Here is a 16,953-nt window from a genome sequence, read left to right as displayed (position 1 = left end):
CCAAGTTACTCAGTAGAAGCAACGGAAAGCAAAGGAACCCGAGATGGAAAGGAGAAGAAGAAGAAGAAGAAGAAGAAGAAGAGAATTACAGTTTTTCCATCCTTGAATTCCGAACATTACTGCTGCCCACTGAAAACGAGGCGCAGTTCCCCAACGCGTGTAGAGTACCTTGGTTTCTTCATTTAGTTGGTCTCGTTCATGCTTGTGTTTGTTAGGTAATGCTGATTAGATCCCAGCCCAGCCAGTCCGCTTCTTAGACCCGGCGCTGGGAGTGGCTTGCATGTCTCTGAACGGATCTGATAACTTTAACTCCTCCACCATCTGATAATTCTCAGACCCCTCCCAACAACACCCCTCTAACCACCACCAGTCTCCAACAAAACGCCGTTCTACGAAGACATCCCCGAACAACCGAACCGAGCAAAAATGCCAAACCCTTGAACATCAACAAGCCGCAGGTTTACGACGACGGCAATTTCAAGATCCACGCAGCTTTACCCATAGTATTTTAATCCTTCCAAGAAAGTCACAATGTAGCAATACAATACATACATTAGGGGGGAAATGCCCTTTTACAAATTCTCCCAAACTCCCCGGCGGCCCCAAAACCCACCCAGCAATGCCGTCATCTCCGCTGTCGCTTTCTGTTTCCCCTCCCTACTGACTGACAGTGACGCCGCTGGTGTGAGAGTGTCACTCAGTCCCGTCCGTCGGCCCCTTGACCTCGTCTTCCCTCTCCTTTTTGTTGTCTTTCTGTTCCCCTTCCTTGCGATCGCCGCCATGGCCAAGCGGATCCTTCGCCCAGCACTCTCGGCTGCAAGGCGTCTCATTCTCCGAGCCAGCCCTCGGCTCGACCTGCCCCTTTCCTCGTGTTCTTCGCCGCCCTCCTGCTTCTACTCCTCCTTGGTCTTGGCCCAGTCTTGGAGGGGTGAATCTGGAATTGGGTCCTCCTTGTTGGGAAAAGGATTCGTCGGTATTGGTGGTGGTGGTGGGATCCAACAACGGGCAACTTTAACCAGTCTGAGCAGCGTCACCCGCAGAGTACAAGCACCACCACCACCAGTACCAGCACGCCAGCGACAGCTCCGGTCCGACGCAGGCCCTCCGCTCGGCTTCCGGCGGACTCTATCTTTGTGTTTGCTCCTATCCATGCGAATGTTCTCGTCCGCAACTGCCACTGCATCTGCTTCTGCTTCTGCATCTCCATCTGCATCTTCACTCCCTTCCCTCGCCTCTACTTGCCTCCCTCTTCATCAAGCCTCGCCGCTAGAGTCCTATAGCTCCAACCGGTCTTATTCTTCCTCCTCCTCCTCCTCCTCTTCTTCTTCTTCCTCCTTGTTTCGTTCAGACGTAGTTGTAGATTCCAACGACTCCTTTACGTCCCCGACAACAGCAGACAAGATGGGCTCTCTTCCTGGTGCTATCCCCCCCTTCAAGGTCTTCGTCATCGGAGGTCTCTCCTACGCCGGTGTCTCTACCACCTTGAATCTGCTCGACCTGAGCAGCGGCAAGTCGCCTCGTCTCGCTCACATTCCCTACGAGCACCACCCAGATCTCAAGAACGTCCCCGTCGAGATCACCCTCGTCGACGAGCGTGATGGCTTCTGTAAGAATCCCGTGAAGCTTCCAGACTATATCACAAAACACCCCGCTAACATGAACCCCTCCAAAAAGTCCACCTAATTGGCTCCCCCCTCGCCTTCGCCGACTCCAAATACGCAGCAAAGTCCTGGGTCAAGTTTGAGGACATCGCCTCCCTCCAGCGCCCCAACGTCCGCTTCGTCCAGGGCTCCGTCTCCAAAGTCGACCCGGCCACAAAGACGGCCACCGTCCTCGACCACGCCACCAAGCAACCCCAGGACTTCTCCTACGACTTCCTCGTCGCCGCCTCCGGTCTCCGCCGCGTCTTCCCCGTCGTGCCCCAGTCCCTGACACGCAAGCAGTACCTCCTCGAGGCAGAGGAACAAATCAACGCCGTCCGCAACGCTCCGGATGGCGTCGTCGTCGTTGGCGGCGGCGCCGTGGGCATCGAGATGGCCGCCGAGCTCAAGCTCGTCGAGCCGGACTCCAAGGTCACCTTGGTGCACTCCCGCGACAAGCTCCTCTCCTCCGAGGGTCTGTCAGACGAGTGCAAGGACAAGGCCCTCGAGCTCACGCGCGAGGCGGGCGTCAACGTCCTCCTGAACCACCGCGTAAAGGAGACGCGCAAGCTCGACCCCTTGCCCAACGGCCGCGCCCGCCACGAGATTGAATTCACAAACGGCGACAAGCTCATCGCCTCCGAGGTCGTCATGGCCATCTCCCGCAGCGTGCCCTCGACAGACTACTTCCCCGCCGCCGCAAAGGACGAGGAAGGTTACGTCAAGATCCACGCCAACATGGTCCTCAAGGGCGACGGCAACGTCCCCAACGCCGAGGACCACATCGTCGTGGGCGATATCTGCCTGTGGCCGGGTATCAAGCGGTGCGGCACGGCGATGCACATGGGTCACTACGCCGCCATCAACGCGCACCAGCTCATGCTGGCCAAGCTCACTTCGGGACAGCACAAGCCCACCTTTTCGGAGCTCGGCCCCGTTGAGCCCATGATCGGGTTGGCGATTGGGAAGAAGGCCGTCGCGAGCGGGCCCGTTGTGGGGACTACGTGGGGTGAGGATGTCATGCACGCGTACTTTAGAGACGACCTCGGCTTTACCAGTGAGTTACTTTTTTCTTCTTTTCCTTTTTCTTTTGGGGTTTTGGTTGTGGTTTTCCTGGGTCTCTGGATCCCACCGGCACCGACCGGCCTTCCCTGTTCTCTCCTCTCTCCTCTCTGTTCCTCTCCTCCTGCCTTTCACACGCCCCCCCCTTCTCCGTCTCGGACCCCATCGTCAGTGAGAGATTGATTGATTGCTAACCGTTGCGTGCGCGTTCTACCACAATTAGTCTGCTGGAACCACCTCGGTCTCGGAAAGGCCCCCGACTCTTGACTCTCGAGTTGTTCATGAATGAAAAAAACAAAAATGGGATCTTTTGTGTTTTGGGGATTTACGGTGTTCTTGGGAGTACAATGATGAACGATGACGGCAATGCAATAAAGTGTATCGTCTCTTGGGTTAGTTTAGACTGAATTGGCTAGACTTTGAAATGCAAACGATGTTTCTCATGAGTGTCTACTGTCTAGAGCCTATTATTTCATTCTTTTTTCGAGTGCCGCTGTCAGGATTCAGAGCATTGGGTAGGTACCTAGGTGAGGTCAAGCAGTGAAATGTCACCGACATTTATCAGATCAGATAAGATTATGCACCCAAAAAAAAAAAAAAGTGGTAAACACAAAATTCTTCACCAAAATAACACCTTCCTAACTTTGTCTGCATATCTTCCATGTACATTATCCCACACCCACATACCGCAATACTTTTAAGATTTCAACAAGCTGGCTGCCCTTAATCCACACATACGTAAGTACCTTACTATATAGCCTGTAGCCTAACTTTCCCCCAATTGGGGTTGTGTCTTCTTTACAACTTGGGCACAAGCTGAATCCTCATACCGCCCACAACCTTTTCATTATCCCCCAGCGGGCAGAGCTGGAAGAACCTCTCGCGCGAGCACCGCACAAAGGCGCTCCGCTTGTGCGGCAGGTCGACAAACTTGTCGAGCCCGAACCCGTGCATGAAGTCGTACATGAGCACCGTGTCGTTCGTCTTCTTGGGCTCGCCCACGACCCAGGTCGTGCGCGGGTCGTCGAGGTAGAGGAAGTGCATCAGCGAGGACCACCACGCCGTCACGCGGTGGGGTCCCCGGAAGCGGACGTCGCCCACCAGAGAGTGGCGGCCGCGGTCCCAGTCTTGGGCGTCGTAGTAGCCGCCTAGCTTGTCCTCCTGTTGATTGGTTGTGTTTAGTACTTGGCTGTTGCAGAATGAAAGAGATAGATAGAGAGAGAGAGAGAGACGAAGAGAGAAACAAAAGTAGACGCACCTTGGCCCAGTAGACCTCAAAGTAGGCGAAGAACGTATCCTCCCACGCGGCGAGAATGGCAAACTGGTGCGGGTCCTCGTCAATCTTGCGCAGGTACTCGCGGTGCTGGTCGAGCGTGCCCGTCTCGTTCCACCCCTGCGACACGCGCGGGTCGTTCTGCCACTCGTGGAACAAGCGAAGGTGCTCCGCGTTGCGGTAGTCGAGCGCCACCATGCTGAACGTCTCCCTGAGGTGCGGGATCCAGCGGCTGTACACCGTCGCCCCCGGCGCGGGCTTCGCCGGCCGGATCGGGTGCCACGCCTGCTGGTAGAGGTTCGGGTTGGACGGGTCCGAGGCCGGGACGGCCGTCATGGTGTGCTGGAGGGGAGTCAGGGGGTACGACGACAAAGGGTTGTCGAGGGCCGCGGGGGACTCCTGTGGCAGCCAGACGGGACGGGGACCGAACGGCGATCCGGCGCCCTGCCAAAAGGCGGAGCGGAGGAGGACGACGGTGGACTGCTCCGCGGAGGCGGCGGGCTTCTGGGCGTCTGTCTGGGTCGGGTGCTCGATGGCGAGGAGGACGTCGCGGAGCTGCTGGCCGAGGGTGTCGGCGCTGGCGCCGCGGAGCTCGAGGCGGACGAGCTCCTCGTTGGGGCGGAGGACGAAGATGGCATAGACGAGGAGCCAGGCCTGGGCGAGCGTGGGCTTGGTCTTGCCGTCCCACGAGAAGACGGTGCTCGGGGAGCGGCGGGCGCGGGCCCAGGCGCTGTTGTTGGAGTCGGCCGGGAGCTCGCTCGACTTGAGGTCCGCGGGCTCGGAGAAGTAGAGGTTCTCGCTGTGAAGACGCTCGGGGAGGGGAGTCGTCTGCTTCTTGGTGTTGTTGTCCTGAGCAGCGAGGGGTGCCAGGCGGTAGAAGTGAAGGCCGCCCTCTGACGTCTTGCCGGCAAAGGTGTCGTGGTTGAAGGCGCGTTGGACGGCGTACTCGGCGTGGTACGGATGAGGGAGCTTGATGATGCTCTCGCTGGAGGAGACAGCCGATAGAGAGATTGGTGCCGACATGATTGCGATTGATATGTGATGTCTATCCCCAAACTGGCTGGTAACAGAGTGAAGGGATTGGGAATGGGAACAGGCTTTTCGAGGAGGGTATCAAAAACGCGAAAGAGGTTCCTCAATGCTTGACTCCGAGATTCTGTAAAGGGACAGATAGGAAAGCAAAAGTTCACAGAGAAAGTTGCCAACGGTAGAGCTTCGAGTTCGGAGCTTCGCGGGCATTCATGTCACCACCGCCTACTCCTTTGGAAGACATACCGAGTTAACGCCATTGGATCCCTGGTCTCCAAGAGTCCAATGCCATGATGACCCCTGGCCCATTGGAAAACGGAAGCCCGCCGCTCACTTGTCTCTGTGTGTCTGCCGCCATGCCACGCCATGCCTTGCCATGGCTCACAAATTTTTTTTTTTCTTCAATGGGCTGCAGGGCGCGCGACGCAAGAGAGCTTCATGGGAAGCGAGGAAGCGAAGCGACTGGTAGCTCCAGCCTCCAGGACCGGCCCATGACATCGTCTCCAGCACACCATCCATCACAACTTCTGGGGCACGGGGTGGTGGTCAGAGTGAAGTTCAACGGCGGGGTACAACTTGTACCGCAACTCCACGGTAGCTTGGGGGGCGTGTGTCTATACGCGAAGAAAAAGGTACAAAAGAGTACAAGGAGGATCAAGGTACGCGGATATGGTTGATGTCGAGGGGGGGCCTCACTCTTCACCCCTCCATCACTGAGGTGGTCCACGGCGAAACGCCGAGACCTCGGGCCATAAGGGTTCCTAGGGTAGGCGACAAAATGCTCCGAAGAAAATTTGAGTTTCACAGCCTGTGCCACCTTCAGAATAGATCTGATAACCAAGAGAGCGTTCAGGGTTGATCGAAATGGGGTGCGTGGCGGTCGTCCCTCTCGTAGTTGATGTATTGCCGTCAATTGCGTGCGTGGCGCCTACTAGGTAGGTACCTATAAAAGTACCGGCTTTTTTCCCCTTCTTTTTTTCCCTCCTCCAAGGAAGGTGGCTGCACCGACCTGGTCTTAGCGGATCTGATAACTTTATTAGAACCAAATTCGGCCATAGCTCCGGCCTCGGAGCTTCGTGGACCCACTCAAAGCCGACCGGTGGCCGCCGCAAGCTGGATGATGGATCTGATAAGATCAAGGCAAATTTTTTTTTCTCTCAGGCGGAGCAACGGGAGTAGATTTACGGACACGCTAAGGCTGGTTGTGATACTTGCAGCATGGTTTACTGCTTCAACATCCCGAACCTACCCGTGGATCCCATCATCTCATCATCTCATCGTCCAGGAGGGCGTGTATGTAGAAACAGGTAGCTCGCGTGGGGTCGCGTTCGGTCCAAGTGGCCTGTTTGGGCAGATCCTTGGTAAAAAAAACACCGCACCTCTTCAGATCAGGGTACGTGACTCTCTTCGTCCCCACTGCGTCCCATCCCCTACCACGCCTGCTTGGGAATCGGAACGCCAGTGACGCCTTCAACTCACTCGCAAGTTCTGAGCAATCATCCGTGTGCCTCGATGCTTCTTCTTTTCGTCGGATCTTGAGCCGTTCCTCGATCGGAGGCTCCCCCGCCTGCCAAGTCACATCTGCCGCCCGTCAACCGCGCCGTTCCCGCACTGAGGCGAGCTGTGCCGCCGACTCTGGACTTGCTTGGAATGTTCGTGATGCTCTTCAGAAGTGTAGACAGCCATGAAATTCGTGAACGCGCCTGCGCAATACGGGGTTGCTCCGACCGGTTGTTTGCCCACGTCCCACTGTCAGCTGCAAGTGTTGTCCACAACAGCTCCACGCCCACAATCCACTCTTGGACGGCTCAACTCCACAGAGATTGATAACTTGGTCTGCCACCACGCGATTCAGAATGTGGCATCGTACTCGTTTCTCGGCCAAGGCGCTTTCGTAATGGGGTTCAAGTGGGCTAGGTAATAGCGTCGTTGATCTCAAGCCGTCGAGCGGTGCTTTGGCCGGCTCGGGCAGGCATTCGTACCAGATCGACCAAAGCCGGCTCGTCTTCCTGCACGTCGATGGCTGAGACTTTCTGCAGCTCTTGCACTGGACCTGCAACAAGTCCCTTGCGGCAATTGACGCTCCGGACCGATATGCGCCACCCAGATCATCGTTAACGCCGACCGTCAGATTCCGTCAACACCTGCGAGAGTCCCCTGTTTTTGTTAGGTATTGCTGATTGTTCCACGTCGAATGGCATTCGTCCCGACAAGTCTTCTTTCGGGTCCTCGGGACACGCCGTCGTATCCTATGGTCCAGTTGTCCACACAGGGCCATGCCGCCATAGAGGATGTCGTATTGCATTCTGTCGGGTCGATGCATTGTGTCATCTAGTTCGTCTGATATCCTCGTGGCCCCCGCCGGTGGTCCCAGATGATGATGTGTCTGTGTGTTTGAACTCTGGGGCATTTCCGAGCTGATGGAAACTTGCGCATCGCCTTCAAGGTTAAAAGTGTCCTCGGGATCCGGGTCCCGGAGTCCGGCCGGATAGTCGCGCCGAGAAGACCACGCTATGGGAGAAACCCCATGGTCAGATCTGCGGGCATGTCGTTGATTGCAAGTGCAGCTTTATGGGTACTTAGCGGGTGTCCAGGAAGATGAACGACGTTGAGCCTTTTTCATGGAGATGAAGAGAGGAAGCCAAGGAGTCGAGCAGGTGTCTGAAGAAAACCTATTGAGATGGGAAACACGAGACGTGCGAGCAGGAACCTACATTGATTTAGGTACCTTAGTACAATCATGAAGCATCTGCCGTGCCTTGCCTTACATTGGTCATCGCCATTATGAACAGAAACGACATTTGAGGTAGGCGCAAAGTGTCTCAAAGTAAGGTTAAGTAAGTAGTTGGCCAGATGCTCTGTCCCCTTGTGCTCTATCATGAGTGTCATATCGTTATTAAGAGAATGACCTGACATAGGCGGTTTCGGGGTGTATAGTTCGCTTCCACGATAGCTGTACACAATCCTACGCTCATGCTGCATGCCTCCCTACCCTTTTAGGGTGACTGCTTCCATTTACTGTATTGTTGCGATACTTACCTCCACGCCATCAGGGCATCTACCTGACCTTACATCTCTCGCACATTGTCTTAGTAGCTTAAGGGCGGTATTCGAAATGGCGATATTGATAATTGGGAGTGGACATGACGATCAGGCGGGTTGGACATCGTTACTTGAAATCGTTCCTAGATAGTAGTAGAGAGTATTCACACCTCGAGTTTAATCTCCTTCATCGAATTTTGTAAGATATTTGAGCAAATCACATATCTCAACGCTCCATAACAACCCAAACAGCATCCATCGTCTCAACCTTCCCACCACCCCCCTTAACCTCCTCCACCGCATCCCGAATCTGCCTCACATATCCCAACAACTCTTCCTCCGCACCCTTCCCTAACCCCTCGGCGACAACCTCCTCAGTCCAAGACGCTTCAAGCACAGCCCCAACCTCCCACTGCCCATCCAGCAACCCAGGCGTATCAACAACCCCCTCTCCCGAACCTTCCACCCAGCCCCCTCCGCCAGCACCACAATCTCCTCGGGAGCAAGCGCGCCGCGGACGTTGCCCTGGTCCAGACTGAACCCCTTTTCCGCCCCGGCCCGCAGCGCATAAAACCGCTTTTGCGCCGCGACGGCGAGTTCGTGCGGTTTCTGCGCGGCAGTCCGGGCTCGGAGGGCGTATTCTGCGAAACAGAGCTTGGAGATGTTGGATCTGTAGAGGGCTTCAAAGAGGGAGGAGATTGCGGCACCAGAGGGGAAGTACCAAAGCGAATGACAGAGCGTGGCGGCGTCAAAGATCTCAGAAGGGTGCGATGTGAGATAGAACGGCGCGTCGGACTGGTGGAAGGTGATTGCTGCGCCGTAGGGCGACGAGGAGATGTGGGATTGGGATTGGGCGAGGGTGTAGGGGCTGCCGTAGTCGCCCGGGGCCGGGTCTAGGGCCGTGATGTGGCCTGCCGGGGCGGAGCCCGGATCCGGGCCCGGGTTGACGGTGTTGGTGGCGTCACCATCGGGGGTGATGGAGAGTGGGGCTACGGCGTGGGAGAGGACGAGGGCGGAGTCGCCTTGGCCGCAGCCGATGTCGAGGACGCGGGTGTCCGGCGCGATGGACCAGAGGGAGGCGAGGCGGAGGCGGTGGGTTAGTTGCGGGAGGAGGACCTTGTGTAAGTGGGATGGGTCGTGGGGGTATGATTTTGCGAGGGAGAGGAGGAGAGGGGAGGGCGATGAGGATTGGGAGTTTGGTTCGTGATTGGATTGAGACATTGCAGTGAGGTGATTGTATTTGTTCCTTGTTTTCTGTTGGACGAAGCTTATTGAATGTTGTCTTGGTTGCAATTTTGGAGGAGACTATAATGGGCAGATTGAGAAATTGGCTACTGTTGTGGTGGTGGTGATTTGATCGTGGTTTCAATTGAGGCTGGATTCCTGTCACTTATATCAGCATACTGATCCGTACCTTTGCGTATATCTACGTTTCGAAATAGTCCGACTACACAATCGAGATCACTAATTTGGGCCCAATGAGTCTTACAATGAAACCAAATGAATAGTTTACGGTGAAATGAAAACTTCCGACCTTCCTGAACGAGATAAAAAAAAAAGAGGGTTGAAAATGAGTCACAGTCTCACAGACGACGGTAGTCAAATTTGGCCTCAATCGAAGGATTCAATTTTTGGCCTCACTTAGGGTGGGTTCACCCAAACCATCGGGTTCTCATCACGCAATTGCGATTTTCGACGCCAAGCCTTGATCGGGGTAAGCATAGTCCCAGTAAACGCGATCTTCAAAGGCGGCCGAATGTGACAGAAGGGATGATCGGAAAACAATTAGCCTTTGAGAATACATACAGATAAGGCAAGAAAACAGAGTTTGAGGATGACTTGCACAAGCGAATCCACACGGTAGTGTGAAGAAAGAGAAAAGTCAATTCAACGACACGTTCAGTAATCCTGTAGGTCTAAAAAATCTAAGCCAAATTTAAACCGAAAAACAAAAACTCATCGCCTGGCATAAAATAGTAACAATGAAAATGGTTAGAAAAGACAACTTTTGTGTGGTATCACTCATTGAACACACTCCACGCCGTCCTCGGCAAGATATCCTACGAAGACCGCAATCTTACAACTTGGCAGAGACGGTTCTGCTCTTCTTGAGAATCTCGTCGCCCACCTTGGCAATCTCAAACTTGCGCACCTTGCCGCTGCCCGTGAGGGGCACGTTGGCCGGCACGCCGTCCTCGCCGAGCCAGAAAATGTGCGCGGGGCTCTTGTGACCGCCGAGGCGCTGGCGGACCCAGTCCTTGAGCTCCTGGAACGAGGGCTTGTCCGCGTTGTCGGCGCGCTGTACAAAGGCGCCGACGACCTCGCCGTAGTGCTCGTCCTTGAGGCCGACAACGATGGCCTGGGAGATGGACGGGTGGGCCATGAGGCGCTCCTCAATCTCAAGCGGGTAGATGTTCTCGCCACCTGAGGGAAAAACATGTGTTAGTAAATTATGCCGTAGTCGGGCGACGGACGTTTATGGCTTACCTCGGATGATGATGTCCTTGAAGCGACCGGTGATTGAGCAGTATCCGGCGTCGTCAAACACGGCCTCGTCACCAGTGTGTAGCCACAAGACGCCTGCAGAGTCACGGACCATGACCTCGTTGGTCTTCTCCGAGTTGTTCCAGTAGCCAGCCTGCAGCTGGTATCCGGCCATGCAAAGCTCTCCGCGCTGGCCCATGGGCACAACGTTGCCGTCTCTGTCGACAATCTTGGCCGAGGCATGGGGCATGAGCGTACCGACGGTGGTTAGTCTCTTACCCAAGGCATCGTCGGTGAAGGCGTTGAAGCAGGTAGGCGATGCCTCGGTCAGGCCGTAACTGCTGGTGAACTCTCTCATACCGAGACGGTTGACCATCAACTCCATCAGGTATCTGGGGACAGGGGCGCCAGCCACAATTCCGGTACGAATCTTTGATGACTTGAAGTCGTCGGGTGCCGCCTGGAACAGGGAGTCGAACATGGCAGGCACGCCGTGGAGTGCTGTGCAGTCCTCCTCGAGGATGGCCTTGAGCGTGGCCTTGGTGTCGAAAACTTCCGCAGGGTAGACAATCTTTGCACCGTGCGTGATGACAGACAGGAGACCGAGGACGAGACCGAAGCAGTGGAACAGAGGGGGAGGGCAGCATAGCACGTCGTCGGGGGTGAGGCGCATACGATCACCAATGAAACGAGCGTTGTTAACGACATTGCTGAACCCAATGTTAGCCTCCTCAAACTTTTCTAATAGCTTCATCACACTTACTGATGGGTAAGCATGGCGGCCTTGGGACGGCCAGTGGTACCACTGGTGAACTGGAGGTTGCACACTTGATGCGGCACCACCTTGCTCATGGCTAGGTGAAGCTCTCTCGGGCTCTGCCTCGAGCTCGACTTGATGAGGTCATCGTATGTCTTGTATCCGCTCGTGTCGCCCCGGATCATGACAATCTTGGGCCCATTGATCTTGTTCGCTATTTGGCTCAAGAATTTGGTGTTGTCGAGTCTGCCAATCTGCTTGGTGGTGAAGAGGATCTTGCATTCTGAACACCGGAGTTAGCTCGGAATCAGCAACTGTCAGATTAGTAACTAACCTGAGAACTCAACAGCGTACATGGCCTCGCTGGGAGTGTACGTGTTGTTCAGAATAACGAGGATAGCACCGATTCTAGAGACAGCAAAGAAGATGGCGGCGTATTGCTCGCAGTTGCCTGCCATAACACCGACTCTGTCACCGGCCTTGATGCCCATCTCGAGCAGAGCCTGCGCAAGCAGCAAGCTCTGCTGATTGAGCTCATTGTAGGTCCATCGTGCACCGGTCCAAGGAATTACCAAACACTCCTTGGTTCCGTGTTGGTAGGTCTGAAGCTCCAGCAGCTCGCCGAGACTCAGGTCAACCAGAGGAGGATCGCGGGGTCCATGAAGGATGGACAGCTTCTGCGCGGGAGCCAAAGGCTCGGATACCGGGGCTGTTGATGCTTCTGCGGCCATTGTGTCGACAAAGAATTACTGAGTAAATGCTTCAATTGCTTAACGAAATTACTACTGAAGCCAAACTGAACGTCTTGGTCTTGGTCAAAAGGTTTGTCTATGGCAGGTCCAAAAAAGTGTCACCGCGATCTTGGTGCAACGCCGGCCATCCTCTCGGGTCGCATGGCAGAAATAACTGGCCTGGGTCCAGATGGGAGAGACGACCCATGTCCAAAGGGCCCTGCATCTGCGTCACCGAGGAACGGCTTTCGGGGATCATCTGGATCCAGCAAGGAGGCAAGCCGCAAGCGAGGTCTCTTCACCCCCCGCTGGCGCTGGGCTGGCGCTGGGCTTTAGCCCGTTAAGGTGTTGGCCGTGCTGCTTTGCCGGCCACCAGGACGGGGCGCCACACAGCGGGACGTTGCGAACTCACGCGCAAGTATCCGTACGGCGCAGAACCTTAGCTGGGATTGCTTCTTTTTTTTCTTTGGGGGCTTTCACCTTGCCCAGCGTATGCAGTCAGCGGCGGGCTACACCGAACGGGCAATTGTTTCACGACAAGTACCTGGAGTATTCTCCTCGAGTGTACCTGGTGTTGAGGGGCGTATACGAACGGTCGAAAAGGCTACTCGCGTCATGCCAGGGCGACTCGATTGGCGATGCGAGGACACACATAATGACACACCAAAACCAGCAGATGGGTTCGATGGAGCCACGAGATTTGGTAGGCAATATGTGTCTACCTAGCAGCCAGCTTGCCAGCGAGCAGTACTTTGTCACATATTCGTGTGTATTCGGAGGGCTGACAGCGAGTCTAGAGCGTGGGATGAGTGGGATCGCGATGGATCGTACATGTGGGTGTGTCAGAGTAAGGTCCAAGGCCCAAGGTCCCAGGATGCTGTTGAGTCTTCCATTGACAAAGTTGACATGTGTGATTGCATTGAATGTGGAGGAACTTAGGGTCGTGTCTCAAATTGGTCAATGGCGTTTGCAGCTCCTTCCCCTCCATCGCCAGTTGCGCCGGGACTGCAGCGGTGCAGCCACTCAGAAAATAGCGAGGCCCCACATGGCAGCCAAAGGGACCCCGCTGTACCCGCCACCACCCCTGTCGCTGCCTCGGATAGGTTCGGTTCTCGATCTAATCAATCAAATCTTGGATCAGATAAGATTAGGGAAGGAGCATTTTACTCATGTTCTTCAGCGTGCAAAATTTTCTTTCGCTCCCACCATTGACCACTCCTTCCTCAGCTTCCCACATCAGGTCGTCTGAGGTACCTTCCCTTACACCAGTGGACCAGAGTCACTGGACCCCTCCTTCCATATTTTCTCCAGTACCTCACCACGAGAAGGTACGGGTACTCCGTACCGACGTACGTACCTTACCATCGTACCTTCGTTCCCCCGAAAATGTCCCGCTGTATTTCTTTCCCTCACACCCTCCCAATCACCCCTTCTCCGACTTCGGGACAATTCTTCAGATTCCATCATCCTTGAAGATTAACTCCACGCCAATCCACCGATCGCCGTTCACTCGCCTCGTCAAAGACGTCAAGTTGCATTTGCCCACCCCCCCTTCTTCGTCCACCTTCTTACCTTGGGACCGATGTGGGCAGATGGGCAGAAAACAAGCCGCCAGTATCGGTACCTCTGCCTCTAGCGCCTCTGTCCCTCTCACGCCATGATTCCATCTGATGCTAGTCCATCGTGGCATCGTCCATCACCCATCACCTTCACACATCGACCCCTTCCCTTACCCGACCCCGTGAACCACGGTACCACCCCCTCATCCCGTTTCCTCCCACTTGCAGTCGTCGGGTGCGGTGTGGCGCGTCCCTCGGCCACGCAGGGTGGCAGGCCAAGCGACTCTTTTTCTCATGCGAGCAAGGGCATGGCTAATATTTCGTCAAATACAATACAAAGCCAAGCCAAGCCATGCACCATCGCACAATAATCCAGGTACAGACAACTTTCCTTTCTTCAGATTGACTTGCAGATTTGCCTCGTCTTAGCTTCTTCTTGGCACTTTGTCTCCTGGGCGCTTCTTGTCTTGGCGCTTCCAGAACATCCAACGTCTACCTCTACTCCGTAGTCTATGACACTCATTGAGTCGTTACACAGGATCCATCCTCCAAGACTCCAAAAAGGTAACATCTGATAATCCTGCTGACATCGCAGACTCCACGTCCAAAAGCATCCGGATACTGCGTTCAGCCAGCCAACACAGCCACACAAAAAAAGTATGCTTATTGGAAAGACGGGTATCCTTGAGCACGCCACTCTTCGAAAGTCAATCCCTTGGCTGCAGACGGCATCTTCACCATCAGAGGCACTTCAACGTCCCTATCCTTGCCCACCAGCCCTCCGCGGTGCACGATTTTGTCCTGGAGCACTTCAAAACCCAGACGTTTGTAGAGGCCGAATCCCTCTTCAGACGACTCAAGATAGACGGGAAGTCCCGCCAACTCAGCCATGTCGAGGCCCCATTTCGTCAAAAGGGCGCCTACGCCCTTTCTTTGGTGTTCAGGCTTCACTGCAATAATATGACAGTCTGTCCCCAGGGAAAACGCAAAAGCGTGTGTCATCAGCAACGGGGGTTCACGTGGTATGTCGTGAGAAGCCTGAAGAAAAAAAGAAGGAAAAAAAAGGCGCGAACCGGGTGCAAGGGGAAGGGATCGGGAAAACGAGGACGTGTGATTTCACGGCGGGTCCCACTCACAAACGTATTTTCGGCCGGCCCAAAGCTTTTCTTTGGCTGCGCTGAGCGGGTTGATTAACTCATCGGCGCGAGCTCTCTGCTCGCCTTGGAGCCAAACGGCGCCAGGACTCCTGTATTCCTCTGGTGTGCGCTCCTTGAGGAATGCATCCCAGAGGGCCATGCCGACGACCTCGCCAGTCTCGACATCAACGCACTTGATGGTGTACTGGGTGCTAGTCTTGTGCCAGTATTCAACAGTGTGTTTCGTATGACCCTCACGGAAAGCCTCGTCAATCCCCGTCGGAAACAGGATGTCGAGGATTACCGACCCCTTGAAGGCCGCAAAATAGGCATCGTACACCTGGGGGATGTCGGGGATTAAAGCGGGTAGAACGGTGAGGCCCATGGCGTCTGAGTGAAAGCCGAGAAAGGGCAAAAATAACAGGGCAAGAATTGGCGAGTCTGCTTGTTCGCGAGCAACAGTTTGACTTGACTGAATTCGCGGTAGTCTGGCTGGCTGTCTGTCTCTGGTTGTCTTGCGATCCTGAGGTCTCTCTGCGTCTGTCCGCGTCTGTGAAGCTGTTCCGAAGTGGGATAGATGGCGTTCTATGGTTCGTTCGCAACAAGAAAAGTGCGTTTCTTTTGCTAATTGTGCTGTGCGTCAACGGCAGCGAAGGCCAAACAAATCAATGACAAACGATAGGTCGGAAATATCGGTTCAAGCAACGCAGCAGGACGGAACTTTTTTGCCGGGCCACTACAGTGCGTTGGTGGTGTGAGTATTTAGGCTGGGGATTCGTCTGAAGACTTTTCCCTCACGGAACTGGAGCAGCTCCGAGCAGGTCGGTCCCGAAGACCGGCTCGAAGTCCTCAAGGACACAAAGAGATGACAGACTGAAGCGCCAAGCACTGTGATCACACAAAATACCACGGGGGTTGACGCGGCAGTTCTCGGTAATCCCTGAAGGGGATCGTAAGGAAATGCCGCAACCGTTGGGAGCTTCCGCCGTCAGCGGCACCGTGGCGGGAGAGCCCAAGAAGGGAAACCAGCAGCGTTGGCCATTCATGGATAAAGAGCGCTTACTGGATGACGCAGAGCCGTTTTACCCATCTTTAGTAGGAAGCCTTTGCCCGTTAACCCCGTCTGTGTGTGGCAGTGTGCGCCTACCTATCTTAGCCAAGGGCCCGATTCCTCTCACACTTCACAGTAGTACTGTTTAAAAAGGCCCAGTTTCCTCCTATACTATACTAAGTAGAGTAGTAAGTGCTACCTTACGATGGGGCTTGGGTTCGGCTCCCCCCCTCCCCTCCACATGTGAGGCGGGCATCACTTGTCTAGTCAAGAAAAAGGTCACGAAATGCATGATCCATCATCAATATGTTCGTCACATCCTGGGAGAGTGGGAGAGTGGGAGAGTGGGAAATGGGCGCGTTAAAGTTATCAGATCCGCGTTTCTCGAGCCGGCGCTTTTTCTCCTTGCGTGTGTCACCGACAGGCGAGGCCGCGAGACAGCAACCGCCCCCCTGTTTGTGCCATTTATTGGACAACTTGAGCATGAGAAGATGGCGGATAATAATTGAAGAGTCTGGAAATTTGAGGGAAAATTTTCTGCTGCAGAAATGAGGGCCGCCGATGTCCTCCCGGCGCTCGCCTCAGGGCCTACCGGCCCACAAGCGGGACACGCCCCCTTGGCGCTCCTAATCAGATCCGTCTTTGAGGCCCCACACCCCCGGACAGGTACCGGTCTTGTATCTTTGTACCTCGCACCCTCCCAGCTCCCAGCTCCCAACTCCCCAAGCTCCTGCTCCGTTTCTCTTTTTCGTAAGGTCGCATCGGAGGGAAGGACCCACGACATCATCACACCCCCCTCTTCCCACTTCATCCCCTTACCTCTCTCTTTCTTTTTTCCCTCCTTCACTCCTCCGTGTAGTGTACCTTTTTCCCCTCCCATCCAGAACTACGAGAACGTATGATGAGATGGCGCCTTAGCTCAAGGGGACCCGTCATGAATCTCTTGCCTCATTGGTGCTGCGAGGGTGTGCTCAACTCGTTCGCATCTGACGTCCCTCACTCTCACTCCGTGGCTCTTCCAAAGTTCCCATAACGCTGACATTGTGGTACAGTCGCAATAGCTCTGCATGCAGCATACCTACCTACCTAAAGGTATGCTAGGTTCCTTTGGTGGTTCCTAGGTTGTTTAGTCAGGCCCATTCGATCGCGCCGAAGTCGAAATGGGCGGAATACACGATCAGTATTCGTA

The 16,953-nt window shown here is 54.9% G+C and overlaps 5 protein-coding genes across 5 annotated transcripts; 1 reads left to right on the top strand and 4 right to left on the bottom strand.

The window, feature by feature from the left end:
• Window positions 1–1,401: 1,401 nt before the first annotated feature.
• N0V96_006707 (uncharacterized protein) lies at window positions 1,402–2,969 on the top strand (the record flags this gene model as incomplete). Its single annotated transcript, XM_053198869.1, has 3 exons — window positions 1,402–1,606; window positions 1,675–2,697; window positions 2,926–2,969. 3 exons carry the CDS (start codon window positions 1,402–1,404, stop codon window positions 2,967–2,969), a joined length of 1,272 nt encoding a protein of 423 aa, XP_053043701.1.
• Window positions 2,970–3,500: 531 nt separating this feature from the next.
• N0V96_006706 (uncharacterized protein) lies at window positions 3,501–4,998 on the bottom strand (the record flags this gene model as incomplete). Its single annotated transcript, XM_053198870.2, has 2 exons — window positions 3,501–3,863; window positions 3,961–4,998. 2 exons carry the CDS (start codon window positions 4,996–4,998, stop codon window positions 3,501–3,503), a joined length of 1,401 nt encoding a protein of 466 aa, XP_053043702.2.
• Window positions 4,999–8,397: 3,399 nt separating this feature from the next.
• Window positions 8,398–9,267, bottom strand: N0V96_006705 (uncharacterized protein; the record flags this gene model as incomplete). The annotated part of the gene is made up of 1 exon (XM_053198871.2): window positions 8,398–9,267. The coding sequence occupies one exon, from the start codon at window positions 9,265–9,267 to the stop codon at window positions 8,398–8,400; it is 870 nt and encodes a 289-aa protein (XP_053043703.2).
• Window positions 9,268–10,123: 856 nt separating this feature from the next.
• N0V96_006704 (uncharacterized protein) lies at window positions 10,124–12,018 on the bottom strand (the record flags this gene model as incomplete). Its single annotated transcript, XM_053198872.1, has 4 exons — window positions 10,124–10,470; window positions 10,534–11,240; window positions 11,294–11,570; window positions 11,622–12,018. The coding sequence occupies 4 exons, from the start codon at window positions 12,016–12,018 to the stop codon at window positions 10,124–10,126; spliced, it is 1,728 nt and encodes a 575-aa protein (XP_053043704.1).
• A 2,222-nt stretch (window positions 12,019–14,240) lies between these two features.
• On the bottom strand, window positions 14,241–15,098 carry N0V96_006703 (uncharacterized protein; the record flags this gene model as incomplete). The annotated part of the gene is made up of 2 exons (XM_053198873.1): window positions 14,241–14,527; window positions 14,714–15,098. 2 exons carry the CDS (start codon window positions 15,096–15,098, stop codon window positions 14,241–14,243), a joined length of 672 nt encoding a protein of 223 aa, XP_053043705.1.
• Window positions 15,099–16,953: the final 1,855 nt, after the last annotated feature.

This window comes from Colletotrichum fioriniae (genome assembly GCF_027942845.1).
Source record: "Colletotrichum fioriniae strain IMI 355084 chromosome Unknown scaffold_7, whole genome shotgun sequence".
NCBI lineage: Eukaryota > Fungi > Ascomycota > Sordariomycetes > Glomerellales > Glomerellaceae > Colletotrichum > Colletotrichum fioriniae.
This window is presented reverse-complemented; position numbering and strand designations above follow the sequence as displayed.